The following is a 17,198-nucleotide window of genomic DNA, read 5'->3' as shown; positions in this document are numbered from 1 at the left end:
CAAGAATCCTACCATTAGCCCAGTACTCTGTCTTCCTGTTATTCCTTCCAAAATGAATCACCTCACACTTTTCTGCATTAAACTCCATTTGCCACCTCTCAGCCCAGCGCTGCAGCTTATCTATGTCCCTCTGTAACTTGTAACATCCTTCCGCACTGTCCACAACTCCACCGACTTTAGTGTCATCTGCAAATTTACTCACCCATCCTTCTACGCCCTCCTCCAGGCCATTTATAAAAATGACAAACAGCAGTGGCCCCAAAACAGATCCTTGTGGTACATAACTAGTAACTGGACTCCAGTCTGAATACTTCCCATCAACCACCACCCTTTGTCTTCTTCCAGCTAGCCAATTTCTGATCCAAACTGCTAAATCTTCCTGAATCCCATGCTTCCGTATTTTCTGCAGTAGCCTACCGTGGGGAACCTTATCAAATGCTTTACTGAAATCCATATACACCACATCAACTGCTTTACCCTCATCCACCTGTTTGGTCACCTTCTCAAAGAACTCAATAAGGTTTGTGAGGCACGACCTACCCTTCACGAAACCATGTGTTGACTATGTCTAATCAAATTATTCCTTTCCAGATGATTATACACCCTATCTCTTATAAACCTTTCCAAGATTTTGCCCACAACAGAAGTAAGGCTCACTGGTCTATAGTTACCGGGGTTGTCTCTACTCCCCTTCTTGAACAAGGGGACAACATTTGCTATCCTCCAGTCTTCTGGCACTATTCCTGTTGACAAAGATGACTTAAAGATCAAAGCCAAAGGCTCAGCAATCTCCTCCCTAGCTTCCCAAAGAATCATAGGATAAATCTCATCCGGCCCAGGGGACTTATCTATTTTCACCCTTTCCAGAATTGTTAACACCTCCTCCTTATGAACCTCAAGCCCTTCTAGTCTAGTAGCCTGAATCTCAGTATTCTCCTCGACAACATTGTCTTTTTCCTGTGTGAATACTGACGAAAAATATTCATTTAGGGTGAGCTACATGCTGGGGATTTAGGGTGAGCTACATGCTGGTGCTTTAGGGTGTGTTACATGCTGGGGATTTAGGGTGTGTTACATGCTGGGGATTTAGGGTGAGCTACATGCTGGGGATTTAGGGTGAGCTACATGCTGGGGATTTAGGGTGTGTTACATGCTGGGGATTTAGGGTGTGTTACATGCTGGGGATTTAGGGTGAGCTACATGCTGGGGATTTAGGGTGAGCTACATGCTGGGGATTTAGGGTGAGCTACATGCTGGGGGTTTAGGGTGAGCTACATGCTGGGGATTTAGGGTGAGCTACATGCTGGGGATTTAGGGTGAGCTACATGCTGGGGATTTAGGGTGTGTTACATGCTGGGGATTTAGGGTGAGCTACATGCTGGGGATTTAGGGTGTGTTACATGCTGGGGATTTAGGGTGTGTTACATGCTGGGGATTTAGGGTGAGCTACATGCTGGGGATTTAGGGTGTGTTACATGCTGGGGATTTAGGGTGTGTTACATGCTGGGGATTTAGGGTGAGCTACATGCTGGGGATTTAGGGTGTGTTACATGCTGGGGATTTAGGGTGTGTTACATGCTGGGGATTTAGGGTGTGTTACATGCTGGGGATTTAGGGTGAGCTACATGCTGGTGCTTTAGGGCGTGTTACATGCTGGGGATTTAGGGTGTGTTACATGCTGGGGATTTAGGGTGAGCTACATGCTGGGGATTTAGGGTGTGTTACATGCTGGGGATTTAGGGTGAGCTACATGCTGGGGATTTAGGGTGTGTTACATGCTGGGGATTTAGGGTGAGCTACATGCTGGGGATTTAGGGTGTGTTACATGCTGGGGATTTAGGGTGAGCTACATGCTGGGGATTTAGGGTGTGTTACATGCTGGGGATTTAGGGTGAGCTCCCCTCCCCTCCGGGTTTGCGGCACCAGCCCCATTGCCGTGTGCGCCTGCGCCGAGCTGTGAACTACAACGCCCAGAACACATTGCCCGGGATGAGGCGCTAACGGTCTCGTTCAAATGCGCCAATAAGCGGCCAGCGCACCTCACGCGGGTTGGATTTAAAATCCGGGTCGGATGGAGCCAGCTGTCGTTACTGAATGGTGTGGATGAGAGAAAGCTAAAGAAGAGAGAGAGAGAGAGAGAGAGAGCGCGCGAGCGAGCGAGCGAGCGAGCGAGCAAGCAAGCAAGCAAGCAAGCACAGTCGGCGAGAGATCGACCGAGCGCCCGGTGAGGACGGCGTCTGTCTGTGGAGACCCCCCTCCCCAAGCCGGAGCCGCCCTGCTCGCGGCCACTGCCCGGGGCTCAGCAGCTGCTTAACCGACAGCCCAGGGCGGACACTGAGGCCATGTGTCGCCTCACTGTTCCACACTCTGCAGTCATTTGGTCATGTACACGTTATGGCGGGGGATAGCATTACAGCTCACTGAAGGAGCTTTCCTTAAATATGGGCAATTTTCGGGAGGGAACAATGTCAACATTTAAAAGCAAATTCCTGCGGATGCTGGAAACTGAAACAGAAAATGCTGAACAGTCTCAGCCGGCCTGACAACGTCTATATAGAGAGAGAAGGGAGCTAACGTTTTGAGTCTGGGTGACTCTTTGTCAAAGTTGTTTGTTGCTTCCTCTTGGTGAGGGGTTAGGAGGAAGAGCGATGTCAGGTTAAGTGAGCTGTGCTATTGTCCAGGGCCAAAATGCTACTTTTCGAGGATTGACTATGGAGTCGATATTGAAACCGAGTGAGTTTGTTCAATATGATTTGAACGGTTTTTACCTTTTACTTTATTCTCCGTGCCAAAGCCAAATATTCTGATGGGAGGTTTGAAATGATGCTTTAGACGCGCCTGGTAGCATAGTGGTTAGCACAGTAGCTTCACAGTTCCAGGTTCGATTCCCGGCTTGGGCCACTGTCTGTGTGGTCTGCATGTCCTCCCCGTGTCTGTGTGGGTTTCCACCGGGTGCTCCGGTTTCCTCCCACAGTCCAAAGATGTGCAGGTTAGGTGGATTGGCCATGATAAATTGCCCTTAGTGTCCAAAAAGAAGCTGGGTGGGGTTATGGGAATAGGGTGGAGGTGTGGCCTTGGGTAGGGTGATCTTTGTAATGGCCGGTGCAGACTCGATGGCCTCCTTCTGTGCTGCCCTCCACTGTGTTAACGTGCTGCCCCGTTAATCTTTCATAGACTTTGGACTTGCAGATAAAATGCAGCATGTGTATAATTATTGTTCTAATGGTTTCTGCAAAGATGTCCATAAATCATGGGAATAGCACCAAAAATAGCACTTGTCACTCTCTCAGTCTAAAAATAGTGAGCCTAATATATACAGTATGTTTCATGGGATAAAGCAGTTCACCAACTATCTGACTTGCATGAATAATAATGGAGGAGATGTAGTCGGGTAAATAAAATAGTGGGTTAATGTGAGTGGGATTAATTCTAAATTTCCAGGATTAAATTGCCTGTATATATAGGCAAATGATTAGCCAGGATTGTAATATCTGGAAAAATATACTTTTATTCATCTTTACTGTTTTGTATTCACTTTTTATAGCACTTGAACGGAATCCACCAGTTGCAAAGACCAATACAAGAAATGGATGAGGAAACTGGCAAAGGTAGTCAAACTTTAGTGAACAGTTAGATTTGATCTCATAAACACAAGTAGTTTTATAATTAATTAGCTTGTTCTTTTCTTCCAGTGAAAGTACCACGCATGCCTCTGGAGGGCTTGGTCATTAGATCATAGACTTTTTCTTTAAGGATCTCCTGTATCTCAACTAGCTCCTGCTGATGAGATTCAAATCTTAAAAAGCTCAGTTGGCAGTATTCTTGTTGCCTCACTCTGAAGATTGTGGATTTCAATCTGAGATATAATGCATGAGTGTAGATGTATGCTAAATTGCCCCTTTGTTTCGGGTGGTGGTTAGGTGGGGTTCTGGGGATAGGGTGGGCATGGACCTAGGCAGGGTGTTCTCCTTTTGCACTGTTATGTTATGATTCTATGATTCATTCAGATGAGACACTAAACCCAGTTCTTCTCTTGTTCACTTAGCAGGTTTTTCAAGTGCCCTGGTCCCTCAAGCAGTTTAACTGGTCATTTGTCTCATCACTGTTCTGAAGCGAGAAAAGTTAGTCACCAAATATAAGGACATATAGAAAACTCTTGGTGATGAAGGTGCAGGGCAAAGAGCCACTACTATTTTTAAATACATAAACAAAACCAGAGGATAATGACGGAAATAGTTGTACTGCTTAGAGACCCTTTTTGGTCTATGTGGAGGTGGAAATTTTGGGCATGATTCTTAATGAGCACTTTGTGTCAGGATTCATAAATGAGAGTTCAAAAACCCAATAAAAAAACATTTATAAAAATAAATAAATGAGGGGAACAGTGCAAACATTGTCGTTGAAGAGTAGACTTTGAAATATTAGATGACATAAACATAGAAAGTTTGAAGGAGTTTAACAACTTTTTTGAAAGTGAATAAATCGTCAGGCCAGTATGAAATGTATCCCAGGATGCTAAGAGAAGCAAGAGAGGAAATAAGATGCTTTGGCCACAATTTTCCAAGCATCTCTGGATGCAGCTGGAGAGCTGCTAATGGATGAAGAAATTGACTTTTTTATTCTTTCATGGGATGTAGACTTTGCTGGCAAGACTAGCATTTGTTGCCTACTCTTGAAGGTGGTAGTGAGCTGCTGCCTCGAAGAGCCGCTGAAGTCGTTTTTGTATAAATACATCCACAGTGCTGCTGGAAGTTCCAGGAATTTGATTCCCTGACAGTGATATAGTTTCAAGTCAGGATGGTGTGTGACTTGAAGGGGAATCTGTAGGTGGTGGTGTTCCCATGTGTCTTCAGCCCTTGTTCTTGGTTGAATACTCGCAGGTTTGGAAGGTGCAATCCAAGAAGCCTTGCTAAGTTTCTGCTGTGCATCTTGTAAATGGTACACACTTCTACCACTGTGCATTAGTGACTTCCTGACTTGTGCCTTATAGATGGTGAACAGGCTTGGGGAGTCAGGAGGTTAGCTTCTCCCCTCTGAATTGCAAGTCTGTGACCTGCTGTTGGGAGTCACAAATTTATATAACTGGTTCAAATGAATCAGTTCAGGTTTGATTCTGTGTAGATGTGTTCTAGCAAGTCAATTGACAAAGTCAAACTGGTAAGAGCCTGTGGGATCAAAGAGCACATGACAAGTTGGATCCAAAATTTGCTCAGTTGCAGGAGGAAAGGCTAATGGTCGACTGGTGTTTCTGTAACTGGAATGATATTTCCAGAATGTTCTGCAGAGCTCGGGAAGAGGTATCTTTCCTGGCATTTGTCGTGTTGGGTGCTCTGCTACACCGACAAACCAACACGGTTGCGGATGGCACAACTCGGTTTTATTACTAACAATATTTACAATGGTAGACTGGTTACTGTGGTTCGTTCATTACCCTTGAATCTGTGGACCTATCCCAAACACTATCTTGCAGTGGCACTCGGCACATGGTGGATGTCTGAGTGGCTTGCTGTGAGCTCTGTGCCCTGAGCTGTCTCCTGCTGGAATGATCGGGAAGTGTCGTGTTCCCTGTTTTGTAGTGTGTATGCTCTTGCCTGTGATTGGCTGTGGTGCTGTGTGTGTATTGATTGGTCCGTTGCTCTGTCCATCAGTATGTATGTATGTATGTTTGCACCATGATGTTTATCTGAATATCATGACAGTATTCATCAATGGCTTGGACCTAATATCTAGGGGGCATGATTTTAAGTTTTCCGATGATGCAGAATTGTGTGGATGACAAGTGGGAAATAAAGCCATTAGACTGCAGGAAGAGATTGATGGATTGCCTGATGGGCAGAAAAGTGGTAAATAAATTCACTCCAGAGAAGTGTATTTGGAGAGGACAAACTAGGCAAGGGTATAGACAGTAAATAGTAGGACACCTAAGGTGTACAGGAACAGAGGGACCTTGGAGTTGAAGAGCCTGGGAGTGCATGTTCATGGGTTCCTGAAGGTAGAATAACGTCTAGATGAGGTGATTTAGAAGGCAAATGGAATGTTTTCCTTTATTAGCCAAGGAATGGAATGAAAAGCAAGGGAGTGATGTCAAAACTAAATAAAAATATTACACTAGTACAGTGCACTATTCTGATTACTGTTACAGAAAGGATGTGATTGCACTGCAGAGGGCATTGCCAGGAATGGAGAATTTTAGCTATGAGGAAAGTTTAGCTAGTCTGGGTTGTTTTCTTTGCAGAGGGTGCTGAGGGGAGATCTGAGGGAGTTTATTAAGTGGATGAAAATGACATATCTCCCTTAGGAAAGGGGTCAATAATCAGGGTGCATAGAGTTAAAGTAATTGAGAGATGGATTGGAGTGAATTGCAAAATGTTTTCATCCTGAGATTGGTGGAGGTCTAAAGTTTACTACTTGAAAGGATGGTAGAGGCAGACACATTCATTGCATTTAAAAAATTCTCGGTTAAAGCACTTCAGGTACCTATCCTAGAGGGCTGTGGGCCAAGAGCTGGATAATGGAATGAGGCTAGATTGTTTCACTACCCCAGATATGGTCCAAAAATTTATGTTTGCAATTTACATCAGTTACTTAGGTTCTGAAACAGTACATAAATTGATTTTTTTCAACTATATGGAAAAGGATGGGCACTGGAAATGGTAGAAATCAGTGCAGAAGGAGGCCATTCAGCCATTCTAGCCTGCACTGACCCTCTGAAAGAGCATCCCAGCCTATCCCCGTAATCTAATCTTTTGGACACTTCACAGGCAATTTAGCATGGCCAATTCCCCTAACCTACGCATCTTTGGACTGTGGGAGGAAACCGGAGGAAACCCATGCAGACACTAGGCGAATGGGGAAAATCCACAGTCACCTGATGCCATAGCTGAACTCGGGTCCCTGGTGCTGGCAGGCAGCAGTGCTAACCACTGTGCTGCCCCTAGCTCAGAAATTATAATTTGCAAATGAACAATGGTGGATGACAGTTAATAATAATATATTATAATCGCTTATTGTCACAAGTAGGCTTCAATAAAGTTACTGTGAAAAGCCCCTAGTCGCCACATTCCGGCACCTGTTTGGAGGCTGGTACGGGAATTGAACTCACGCTGCTGGCCTTGTTCTGCATTACAAGCCAGCTGTTTAGCCCACTCAGCCCTTTAATGCATGCTAAAGTAAATACTGCTCATGAAGAAAAGAAAATAATGCACATACTCCAATGAATGGTGGTGAAATGATTAATGAAGTGGAGGAAATGTAGAAGTTCTAGAGAATTGATGCTCCTAAAGCATAGCCAATGCAGGGCAGCAATCAATGAGGACTTGTATGCCACTGATTTGGCTAAATAGACAGAAACCCATAATCAAGATACACCGTTCTCTGGTCAGCCCAACATTAAGTAGCGTCTTGGGACATTTTGCTACATTACAGGCACAATATAAATGAACTATTTTTGTTTGTCCCTTCAATCCTAGACTAAGGATTAGCATCTTGGATGTGTAGACAACAAGCCATAAGCCTAGTGTCCAAAAGCTGAGTTATGCAGTAAGACCTTTAGAAACTTGATTTTCAACCTTGACAGAGCATCCCTGCAACATTATCTTAAAGATAAAAAGTTAATAGTGTAGAAAAGGTCAATCCTGAAAAATAAATTAAGATAGCGAGTAACTGATTAAAACCATCGATGGGCAAACTTCGTACCGATCAGAGGCTCTTCAAACAATGGTGTATTCCAGAGCTGCTGTTGACCAACTTGGGAATAAGAAAAGACTAAAATGGGAGTAAATGTATAGTTATTCCTTTTTACCCTTGGATCATATTGATTTGTGTGCTGTCTTTTAAATGGAGAAATTTAAAGTTAATGTTGCAAAAATGATTCCACGTATCTCCTCTCCTCTGTTTAGTGAATTAACAGCATGTTATTTGTATTTTCAGATTTCAATCTTTTATCTGAAGAGAATTCTGACGTTGACATTTTGTTATCCCCTGCAAGGTAAACACTTTCACTTTCTCAAGCTTTTTACTGCTGTAATAAACAACCAATATGTAGTGAATGTTGTACTCCAGTTGCAATAAGTATTTGATGAGGCTTAAAATAAGACTATGATTATGATCGAATTTGGAAATGCAGCACACTAATAGAAACTTGAGCCAGAATTGGTTCAGTGTGGAATTCAACATACGATTTTCAGGTACATATAAAGTTGTTCTTTCCCTGAAATTGGTATTCTTGCAGTCATCAAACACGAAAAGCTTTGACAATGTATTTTTCAGCAATGCTCAAGTACTGTACTACCAAATTATTCTAGGATCTCCAAATGTGGAGCTTGGGCATTCTTGATGGGAAGGAGGGGACTAGAAAAAAACACATTGTCCCTGGTTCAAGAGCATAGGTATTGTCTAGAAGTGGGCTCACTGCATGCAGTTGGTGTACAGATTTGGGAAGTGGAGTTCAGTTTATCTAAAAGTTTAACCTATGCAGTGTGTTCATATTTTAAAGGGTTTTACTATTTGAACTTCAAGCAGTTGAGATTAAATTCATAATGCCGTTTCAATCTTAAAAACTAGTAAGCTTTTTTTTCCTAGTGGAAAAAGTGATGATGATGATGAAGTTTTTCTTGGGCCTGTTCGACATGTGGAAAAATGTGTTGCTATTGGAATTGATTTAAACTGCAAGGAAGAGGAAAGTTTCAAGTCTACAGAAACCGTGAGTTGGAGTCCTCTGAACACAGACCAATTTGTTGAAGTTTCCAGAGAAGCCAACTTACTGGTACAGCATTTCGGAGGCCATGTGGAGGGAAAGTCTAAGAAAATGGGAAATAAAATGATCCACAATAAAGTAGTGGAACAATTTATAGAGGAATCAAAATTAAAACTGGCCCTTCTGAAGGGTATTAGCAGCCCAACTTGTCCAAGAAGGGAGACCTTTATAGTTCAAGATAGTCCACTGAGATTCCTTCCACCTGCAATCCAGAAAAGTCTGCAAGTTTGTTCTTCGAATACTCATTCTGGCTTTCCATTACAATCACCGAAGAAAGCAGCTGCCGGGATAATCAACTCTTCTGTGCCACCCTTGCAAAATTGCAGAAACCCATCATTAGGGAATAATGATGTGGCTTGTACAGAGTACACAACTTTGAGGGAAGTTCCACCAGGCGAACAACTAACATGTGCATCAACAAAAGTAACATTGGAAAAGGTAAGCAGTTTTCTTCTGGTAAAGCAACCAAAACAGATCCGAATATTAGAGGTTAGTCACATTATTTAATGTTATCTGTTGCACCAAGTTGTCTGATGTTAATTAACAATTTCAGTGAGTGTGATGGGCTGGCTAGATGCAAAGATGTAATAGTCAATTTTTTGTAGTGTATACTTTATGGCAAGTGAAGGATCTGAGTTTTCCCATTTACTGTGATCCTGCTGCAACGTATATATGAGTGGTTCTTCCATTATTACGATAACAGCAAATGTGTTGAACTAACCTGAATGCATAAAGATGCAAATTTGTTTTCCCAAAGGCTACCTGTTTATTTTGTTTTGCATTTACAGTACAATGTTTTTGTCCGACCCCATAGAATTGAAATTGTTGCATTTACTTGAGGAACAAATTATTTGTATCTTTCCCCCACTCCAAAAACACAACTTTTGCAGTAATCTATTTGTAATTCAGTATCAAAAATTAAATTTTTTCGTATTGAAATTATTTATAAATCTGCTTGGTTTACATGTAGAATTACTTGGCTATTGCAACATAGGACCAGGCTGTTTGGCACAGTCTATTTGGATTTTTAACCTCCACATAGCAGTGTCTGCCTATTCTCTCTTCCTTTCGGTCAGCCATCTGTGCTGAAATTCAACAGCAATTGGTAACCGACTGAAGAATTAGCTATTGATCAAAACCAGTTTTTAAAACTTCTCCCCTCCTTCTGTACTAATCTTCGTTTAATCTCTGGTGTCACCTCATTCTGGATTCTTCAATCACTAGAAATAGTTCCTATTATCCCAGTTACCTTTGTAACTAGTTGCACAATTGTCATATCTCCATGTAATCTTCAACTCTACTCTAATCTAAAATAATGCAAAGTGTTGAAGTATTTCTTTTTGTATTTCCTTGTATCACAGCATCCTGGTGTATCTGTGCAGCACTATCTCTTTTGCCACACTCTGCAAATTACCATAGGAGTGGAGTAAAAATTATTCCTCTGAATTTTGTGCATGGGAGCTGTATATTATGACTTGAGCACATACTGAAGAACTTGTCATGTGGAAGAACTTTTATCCAGACATATTAATCAAAACATTTCTAGCACTAAATATTTAGTAAAATATATCTTTAGCTTGTTGCAAATATTAATGGTATTATACACTTGGCCAGAAGTAAAGCTTATTCAAGAAATGGAATTAATTTTGTGATAGTTTGTTTCAGATTATTGTTTCGATATAAAAATCAATTAGTAAATTCAGTGATTTTGTTTTTCTGGAATGGTTCGAATACCTGGAACTTTTTAGTCCAAGTTATCTGTGTGACTGAAGACTTTTATTCACTAGGTTACTTTTAAAATCTGAGCTATTACAGCATTCTGCAAAGATGGTCAGTTTGATTATTTTTTTAAACTATGATACAAATGTGATTTTATAATCCCTTTTTATAAATGGCTTATTAATTGTACAAATCATTTATAAAAATTAAAAAAAATCTGCCTCCTATACTCTGCAGAACAGATTGGAATCCAGTGCAAAATTACTGTTGCAATTTCCTCAGTTCCTCAGATTTTTGTTGCCTCCGATACTCTGCAGGACGTATTGGAAACCAGTGCAAAATTCCTGTTGCAACTTCCTCAGTTCCTCAATTTTTGTTTTGGGGAAAGGATTTGCAGGTTAGGAATGCCAATGCTGGTTTGCAGTGGTAGAATGATGGGCTGGCTTGCCTGTTACCAACTCCAAAATGAGTCCCTGATCTAATAACTATCTCCATATATTTATACTTGATGTGATATCTTCAATTTGAGGCAAAGTCCTATCCCAGAAAGATTTTATTTGCCTCAAAAAGCAAAAGCATTTGTATTGCAGCTGCTGCTGATGCTCTTGTTGTTGGAGGCAATAATGAATAGATTAGATGACCGGATTCTATATGTAAAAATATCTAAAGCTTGAACATTTATTATATTGTACTATGCTTTTTTTCTTGTACTTCCTTGGGGTTTGCCTCAGATCAATGCATAATTGTGTCTTTTGAGTATTAGAAAAATCCTGTGGTACTGATTTGTCCAAGCTCCATTTATCTTGATCTTTTATCTCTCTACCCATTCAGCCCAAACCAGGAACTGGATTAACTCCCTCCAGAAAGAAACATTTGAATCTTATTTCTTTGTCAGATGATCAATCAGATACTACTGGCATTATTTCCGACGCAAGTGATTCTCTTCCTCATTCTTGTGCCTCTGGCCGTAAGAATGGATCATTTGCTCCAAACCAGGTATGGGACGACAGCGTGAGTCACTTATTCAAGAACAAACTGCATAGGAATGTGTGGATTTTACATTTATAATGAATAAAAAAGCCAGCTGTCTTAAAATAAATGAGTTTAATCAGCAATTTTATAACTTGTGTGAGCAAAAGTAGATATTGATGCTAATCAAGCTATGACTTCTGGTTAGCTAATTCCGTGAAATCGTAGATGCCAGCCTTCTGCTTTTCAATCCAAACTACAAATTCGGTTGAGATTTTGATCAGAGCAATAATATTTTTTTGTCTTGGCTTGGAAAGAGGAGGTATGCGATAATTGTTAATTTTGTTATTTTAATTGATTGTTGCCTCTCCGCAGTTGAGGAACCAATCTTTGTAGTGAACGTTTGTGCTCACTTTTGTGTTTGTTAAATTTGTGTCACCTCTTGGTCAGCGTCTTAATTTGTGTTTGCTGCAGTTTTAAGGGCTCCTTTTGAACGGGTAATCAAAATCCTTCAGTGTCGTATGCTGCTTGGCAGAAAGTGATGTCAGATGAAAGCATGTCTAAGTTTGTAAATGGAGAGTGATCACATGGAGAAGATACCTTGCATGCTATTTGCAAGGATCATTATCTCAATATTGATTCTGTGCCCTCTAAGGGGAAAAGATTGGAGAAGGGAATTTCAAAAAATATATAGAAATTTCCTGTCATATTGCTTTTCTAAAAAAGTGCATCTGTTTTAGTTTTCTTAATTGTTTAAGTTTGACACCCTTGCTTCGAAAATGTCAGCACTCACTACTTTTGGGTCCACAACTCTGGCCCTTTTGCACAAAAGTGTGCTTTCTGTTTCTGTTAAAATCAGTACCTTACAGTGAACAGAAAGCATGGAAGTTTGAGCATTCCACATTAACTCGTATGGTAGATAATGGTTTCTGGGTAATTTGTCTTGTCATTGCTATACAATTTTGTTATTGAGGTAGTAATTTCCAATATTAAAGGTTCAAAGCCACATCCCTTGGTCTGCAACCAGCATATGTTCTCCAATTGGACACGTGCTACAATAATGCTGACTTTGGCATACATTGTTTTAAAAACCTCCATGTACTTGCAATGAAAGTTGCTGACATTGCTAGGTTTGACTATGTTCTTCACTTCTCTGTTCAAAGATTGTGTAGTGGTTTGATAATAGATTGCATACCTTTCAGGATAGCAATCTTTAAAATATGTTCTGTCATTTAAAAAAAAAAAAAAAAAATATATATATATATATATATTTATTAAAGTTTTTTTACCAACACAATTTTTTCCCCTTACAAACAATAACCCCTCCTCCGTAACAAAATAACACGAAATCGCACTGAGCAAGATATATACATGGCAAAATGGTATATTTACATAGCTTTATCCACTGGCTCTCTCCCGCAAGTGCCAGTTTCCCCCACCCTTCATGTTATCTCCTGCTCATCCCCCCCCCCCCACCCCCCCACCCCGGTTGCTGCTGACTGACCTTCCTCTAACGCTCCGCGAGATAGTCTAGGAATGGTTGCCAGTGCCTGTAGAACCCTTGCGCAGACCCCCTCAAGGCAAACTTAATCCTCTCCAGCTTTATGAACCCAGCCATGTCGTTTATCCAGGCCTCCAGGCTAGGGGGCTTCGCCTCCTGCCACATTAGCAAGATCCTTCGCCGGGCTACTAGGGACGCAAAGGCCAGAATGCCGGCCTCTTTCGCCTCCTGCACTCCCGGCTCGTCCACTACTCCAAATGTTGCTAGCCCCCAGCTTGGCTTGACCCGGACTTTCACCACCTGAGATATTGCTCCCGCCACTCCTCTCCAGAATCCCTCCAGTGCCGGGCATGACCAAAACATATGGACATGGTTCGCCGGACTCCCTGAACACCTTCCACATCTGTCCTCTATCCCAAAGAACCTACTCAACCTCGCCCCTGTCAAGTGCGCTCTGTGAACCACCTTAAATTGTATCAGGCTGAGCCTGGCACATGAGGAGGAGGAGGAGGAATTAACCCTACCCAGGGCATCGGCCCACAAACCTCCCTCGATCTCCTCCCCCAGCTCCTCCTCCCATTTACCCTTCAACTCTTCTGCTAGCGCTTCCCCCTCTTCTTTCATCTCCTGGTGTATTGCGGAAACCTTGCCCTCCCCGACCCATACACCCGAGATCACCCTGTCTTGAATTTCTTGTGCCGGGAGCAACGGGAAATCCCTGACCTGTCACCTCACAAAAGCCCTCACCTGCATACATCTAAATGCATTTCCCGGGGGTAACTCAAACTTCTCCTCCAGTGCCCCTAGGCTCGCAAATGTCCCGTCAATGAACAGGTCCCCCATTCTTCTAATCCCCGCCTGATGCCAGCCCTGGAACCCCCCCCCCCCCCCCCCCCCGTCCATCTTCCCCCGGGACAAACCGGTGGTTACCCCTGATCGGGGACCACACCGAGGCTCCCACTGCACCCCTGTGCCGTCTCCACTGGCCCCAGATCCTTAACGTTGCCGCCACCACCGGGCTCGTGGTATACTTTGATGGCGAGAACGGCAGCGGTGCCGTCACCAACGCCCCCAAGCTCGTTCCTTTACAGGATGCCATCGCCATCCTCCTCCATGCTGCCCCCTCTCCCTCCGTAACCCACTTGCGGATCATCGCCACATTTGCTGCCCAGTAGTAGCTCTGTAGGTTTGGCAGTGCAAACCCTCCTCGGTCCCTACTGCGTTCCAGGAACCCTCTCCTTACCCTTGGGGTCTTATTCGCCCACACAAACCCCATAATACTCCTACCTACTCTCTTGAAAAGGCCCTTGATGATCACGATGGGAAGGCACTGAAACACAAACAGAAACCTCGGAAGGACCACCGTTTTGACCGACTGCACTCTACCCGCCAGCGAGAGCGGTAACATGTCCCATCTTTTGAAGTCCTCCTCCATTTTGGTCCACCAACCTCGTCAGATTCAGTTTATGTAAGGCCCCCCAACTCCTGGCTATCTGGATCCCCAGATACCGAAAACTCCCCACCACCCTCCTCAGCGGTAGGTCCCCTATCCCTCTTTCTTGGTCCCCTGCCTGTAATACAAAAAGCTCACTCTTCCCTACATTGAGCTTATAGCCCAAGAACTCCCTCAGAGTCTGCATGACCTCCACCATCCCCTCCATTAGGTACGCCACGTACAGCAACAGGTCATCCGCGTATAGCGACACCCGATACTCTTCACCCCCTAGGACCACCCCCCTCCATTTATTAGACTCCCTCAGTGATATGGCCAAGGGTTCGATCACCAAAGCAATCAACAGGGGGGACAGGGGGCACCCCTTCCTCGGTACAGCCGAAAGTACTCCGACCTCCGCCGGTTCGTCACTGCACTCTCCACCGGGGCTCTGTAAAGTAGCTTAACCCAGCTGATAAACCCTCCCCCCGAACCCAAACCTACGCAGCACCTCCCAGAGGTACTCCCACTCTACTCGGTCAAAGGCCTTTTCTGTGTCCATAGCTGCCACTATCTCCGCCTCTCCCTCCTCCGATGGCATCATTATCACATTTAAGAGCCGTCGCACATTGGTGTTTAATTGCCTGCCCTTTACGAATCCCGTCTGGTCCTCGTGAATCACCCCCAGGACACTGTCCTCAATCCTCGTGGCCAGCACTTTTGCCAATAACTTAGCGTCCACATTGAGGAGCGAATTCGGCCTGTACGATCCACATTGCAGTGGATCCTTGTCTCGCTTTAGAATCAAGGAAATTGATGCCTCCGATATTGTCGGGGGCAGGGTCCCCTCCTCTCTTGCTTCGTTAAAGGTCCTCACTAGTAGCGAGGCCAACAGGTCTACGTACTTTCTGTAGAACTCCACTGGGAACCCGTCCGGCCCCGGGGCCTTCCCCGCCTGCATACACCCCAAACCCTTGCTCAGCTCCTCCAACCTGATTGGTGCCCCCAAACCAGCCACCTCTTGCTCCTCCACCCTCTGGAACCTCAGTTGGTCTAGGAATGGTCTCATATATCTTACCCCCCCCCCCCTAGGATCTGTACAGCTCTTCATAGAAGGCCTTGAATACCTTGTTTATTTTCATTACACTCCGAACCGTGGCTCCCTTTCCATCTTTGATTTCCCTCGCTGCCGTCCTCTTACCAGTGTGCCAGCATCCGACTAGCCTTTTCCCCGTACTCTTAGGTCGCCCCCTGCGCCTTCCTCCACTGTGCTTCCGCCTTCCCCGTGGTCAACAGGTCACACTCCGTCTGGAGCCGTCGTCTTTCCCCCCCAGTAATCTTTCCTCCGGGGCCTCAGCGTATCTCCTGTCCACTCTCAAAATCTCCCCCATTAACCTCTCCTATGCATGCCCTCTGACTTCTCCCTATGAGCCCAGATGGAGATTAGCTCTCCCCTGATCACCGCCTTCAATGCCTCCCATACCACCCCCACTCGCACCTCCCCATTGTCATTGGCCTCAAGTACCTTTCGATACACCCCCTCACCTTCCCACACACCACCTCATCTGCCAGCAGTCCCACATCCAGCCGCCACAGCGGGCGTTGGTCCCTCTCCTCTCCCAGCACCATTTCCACCCAGTGCGAGGCGTGGTCCGACGAAACGGCTATGGCCAAATACTCCGTCCCCATCACCCTTGGGATGAGCGCCCTGCCCAGAACAAAGAAATCTATCCGGGAGTAGGCTTTGTGCACGTGGGAGAAGAAAGAAAATTTCCTGGCCTGCGGCCTTGCAAACCTCCATGGGTCCACTCCCCCCATCTGATCCATGAACCCCTTGGCCGCCACCGGCCTCGTTCCCGTCCTTGATCTGGAGTGCTCCAGTGTTGGGTCCAGCACTGTATTGAAGTCCCCTCCCATTATCAGGCCTCCTACCTCCAGGTCTGGAATGCGCCCCAACATGTGCTTCATGAATCCAGCATCATCCCAGTTCGGGGCGTATACATTTACCAACGCCACCCATGTCCCTTGCAACCTACCGCTCACCATCACACATCTCCCTCCATTATCCACTACGATAGTCTTGGCCTCAAATGACACATGCTTTCCCACCAAAATTGCCACCCCTCTATTTTTCGCGTCCAGTCCCGAGTGAAATACCTGTCCTACCCATCCCCTTCTTAACCTGACCTGGTCCGCCACCTTCAGGTGTGTCTCTTGGAGCATTGCCATGTCTGCCTGCTCCCCCGCCCGCCGACTAGCCATCTCCTTTTCTGGGCCAGTCCCGTGTCCGCCTCTCCCTCCAGTCCCCCATTCGGGGGACCTCCGTCCCGACCACCTCTTCTGTGTCCCATTCCCTTTCGGCCAGTGCAGCAGCAAACCCCCCCCCCCCCCCCCCCCCCCCCCCCCGGCTAGACCCCTATATAGCTTTTTTGCTCCCCCCATATCACTCCCGTAAGTCTGCTGACCCCAGCTTCTCCTGCCGTCCCTTTGACCCCTCCGTGTGGGAGTCTCCCAATCAATATACGTTCCTTCATTCCCCTTCCCGCCTTTCTTCCCGCGCGCGGGGAAAATAACCCCCGTGCTTTCCAAAGCCTGCCCCGCCCCCTCTGGCGCAGCTCCTGTCGCGGCCTTGTCTCTCTCCCCCAGCCCATATAACATTTCCTGCGCGTGATTGGCCCCTTATATACAACAACCATCATACTTCAACCCTCAAACACCCCCCACCCTCAAACCCTCAGTTAGAGTCCAACTTTTCAGTTTGTATAAAGATCCACGCCTCTTCAGGCGTTTCGAAGTAGTAGTGTTGGTCCTTGTCTGTAACC

General features: G+C 44.9%; 1 protein-coding gene across 6 annotated transcripts in view; it reads left to right on the top strand.

Annotated features, from left to right (window-relative positions):
* The first annotated feature begins 2,059 nt into the window (after window positions 1-2,059).
* Window positions 2,060-17,198, top strand: part of gtse1 (G-2 and S-phase expressed 1) — a 43,501-nt gene continuing 28,362 nt past the window's right edge. The window contains exons 1-5 of one of the 6 annotated variants that reach the window (XM_072471490.1): window positions 2,060-2,224; window positions 3,545-3,608; window positions 7,930-7,987; window positions 8,581-9,193; window positions 11,306-11,470. In XM_072471490.1, coding sequence (XP_072327591.1) covers window positions 3,587-3,608; window positions 7,930-7,987; window positions 8,581-9,193; window positions 11,306-11,470 — 858 coding nt within the window. In that variant the 5' untranslated portion in view covers window positions 2,060-2,224; window positions 3,545-3,586. Of the gene's footprint in view, window positions 2,225-2,248; window positions 2,734-3,544; window positions 3,609-7,929; window positions 7,988-8,580; window positions 9,194-11,305; window positions 11,471-17,198 lie in introns of those variants that run through there. The other 5 variants (XM_072471489.1, XM_072471487.1, XM_072471488.1 and 2 more) reach the window with 5 other exon arrangements.

Source organism: Scyliorhinus torazame, chromosome 13 (assembly GCF_047496885.1).
Source record: "Scyliorhinus torazame isolate Kashiwa2021f chromosome 13, sScyTor2.1, whole genome shotgun sequence".
Taxonomy (NCBI): Eukaryota; Metazoa; Chordata; class Chondrichthyes; order Carcharhiniformes; family Scyliorhinidae; genus Scyliorhinus; species Scyliorhinus torazame.
The sequence above is the reverse complement of the archived record's forward strand: the minus strand, read 5'-3'. Positions and strand labels throughout refer to the sequence as shown.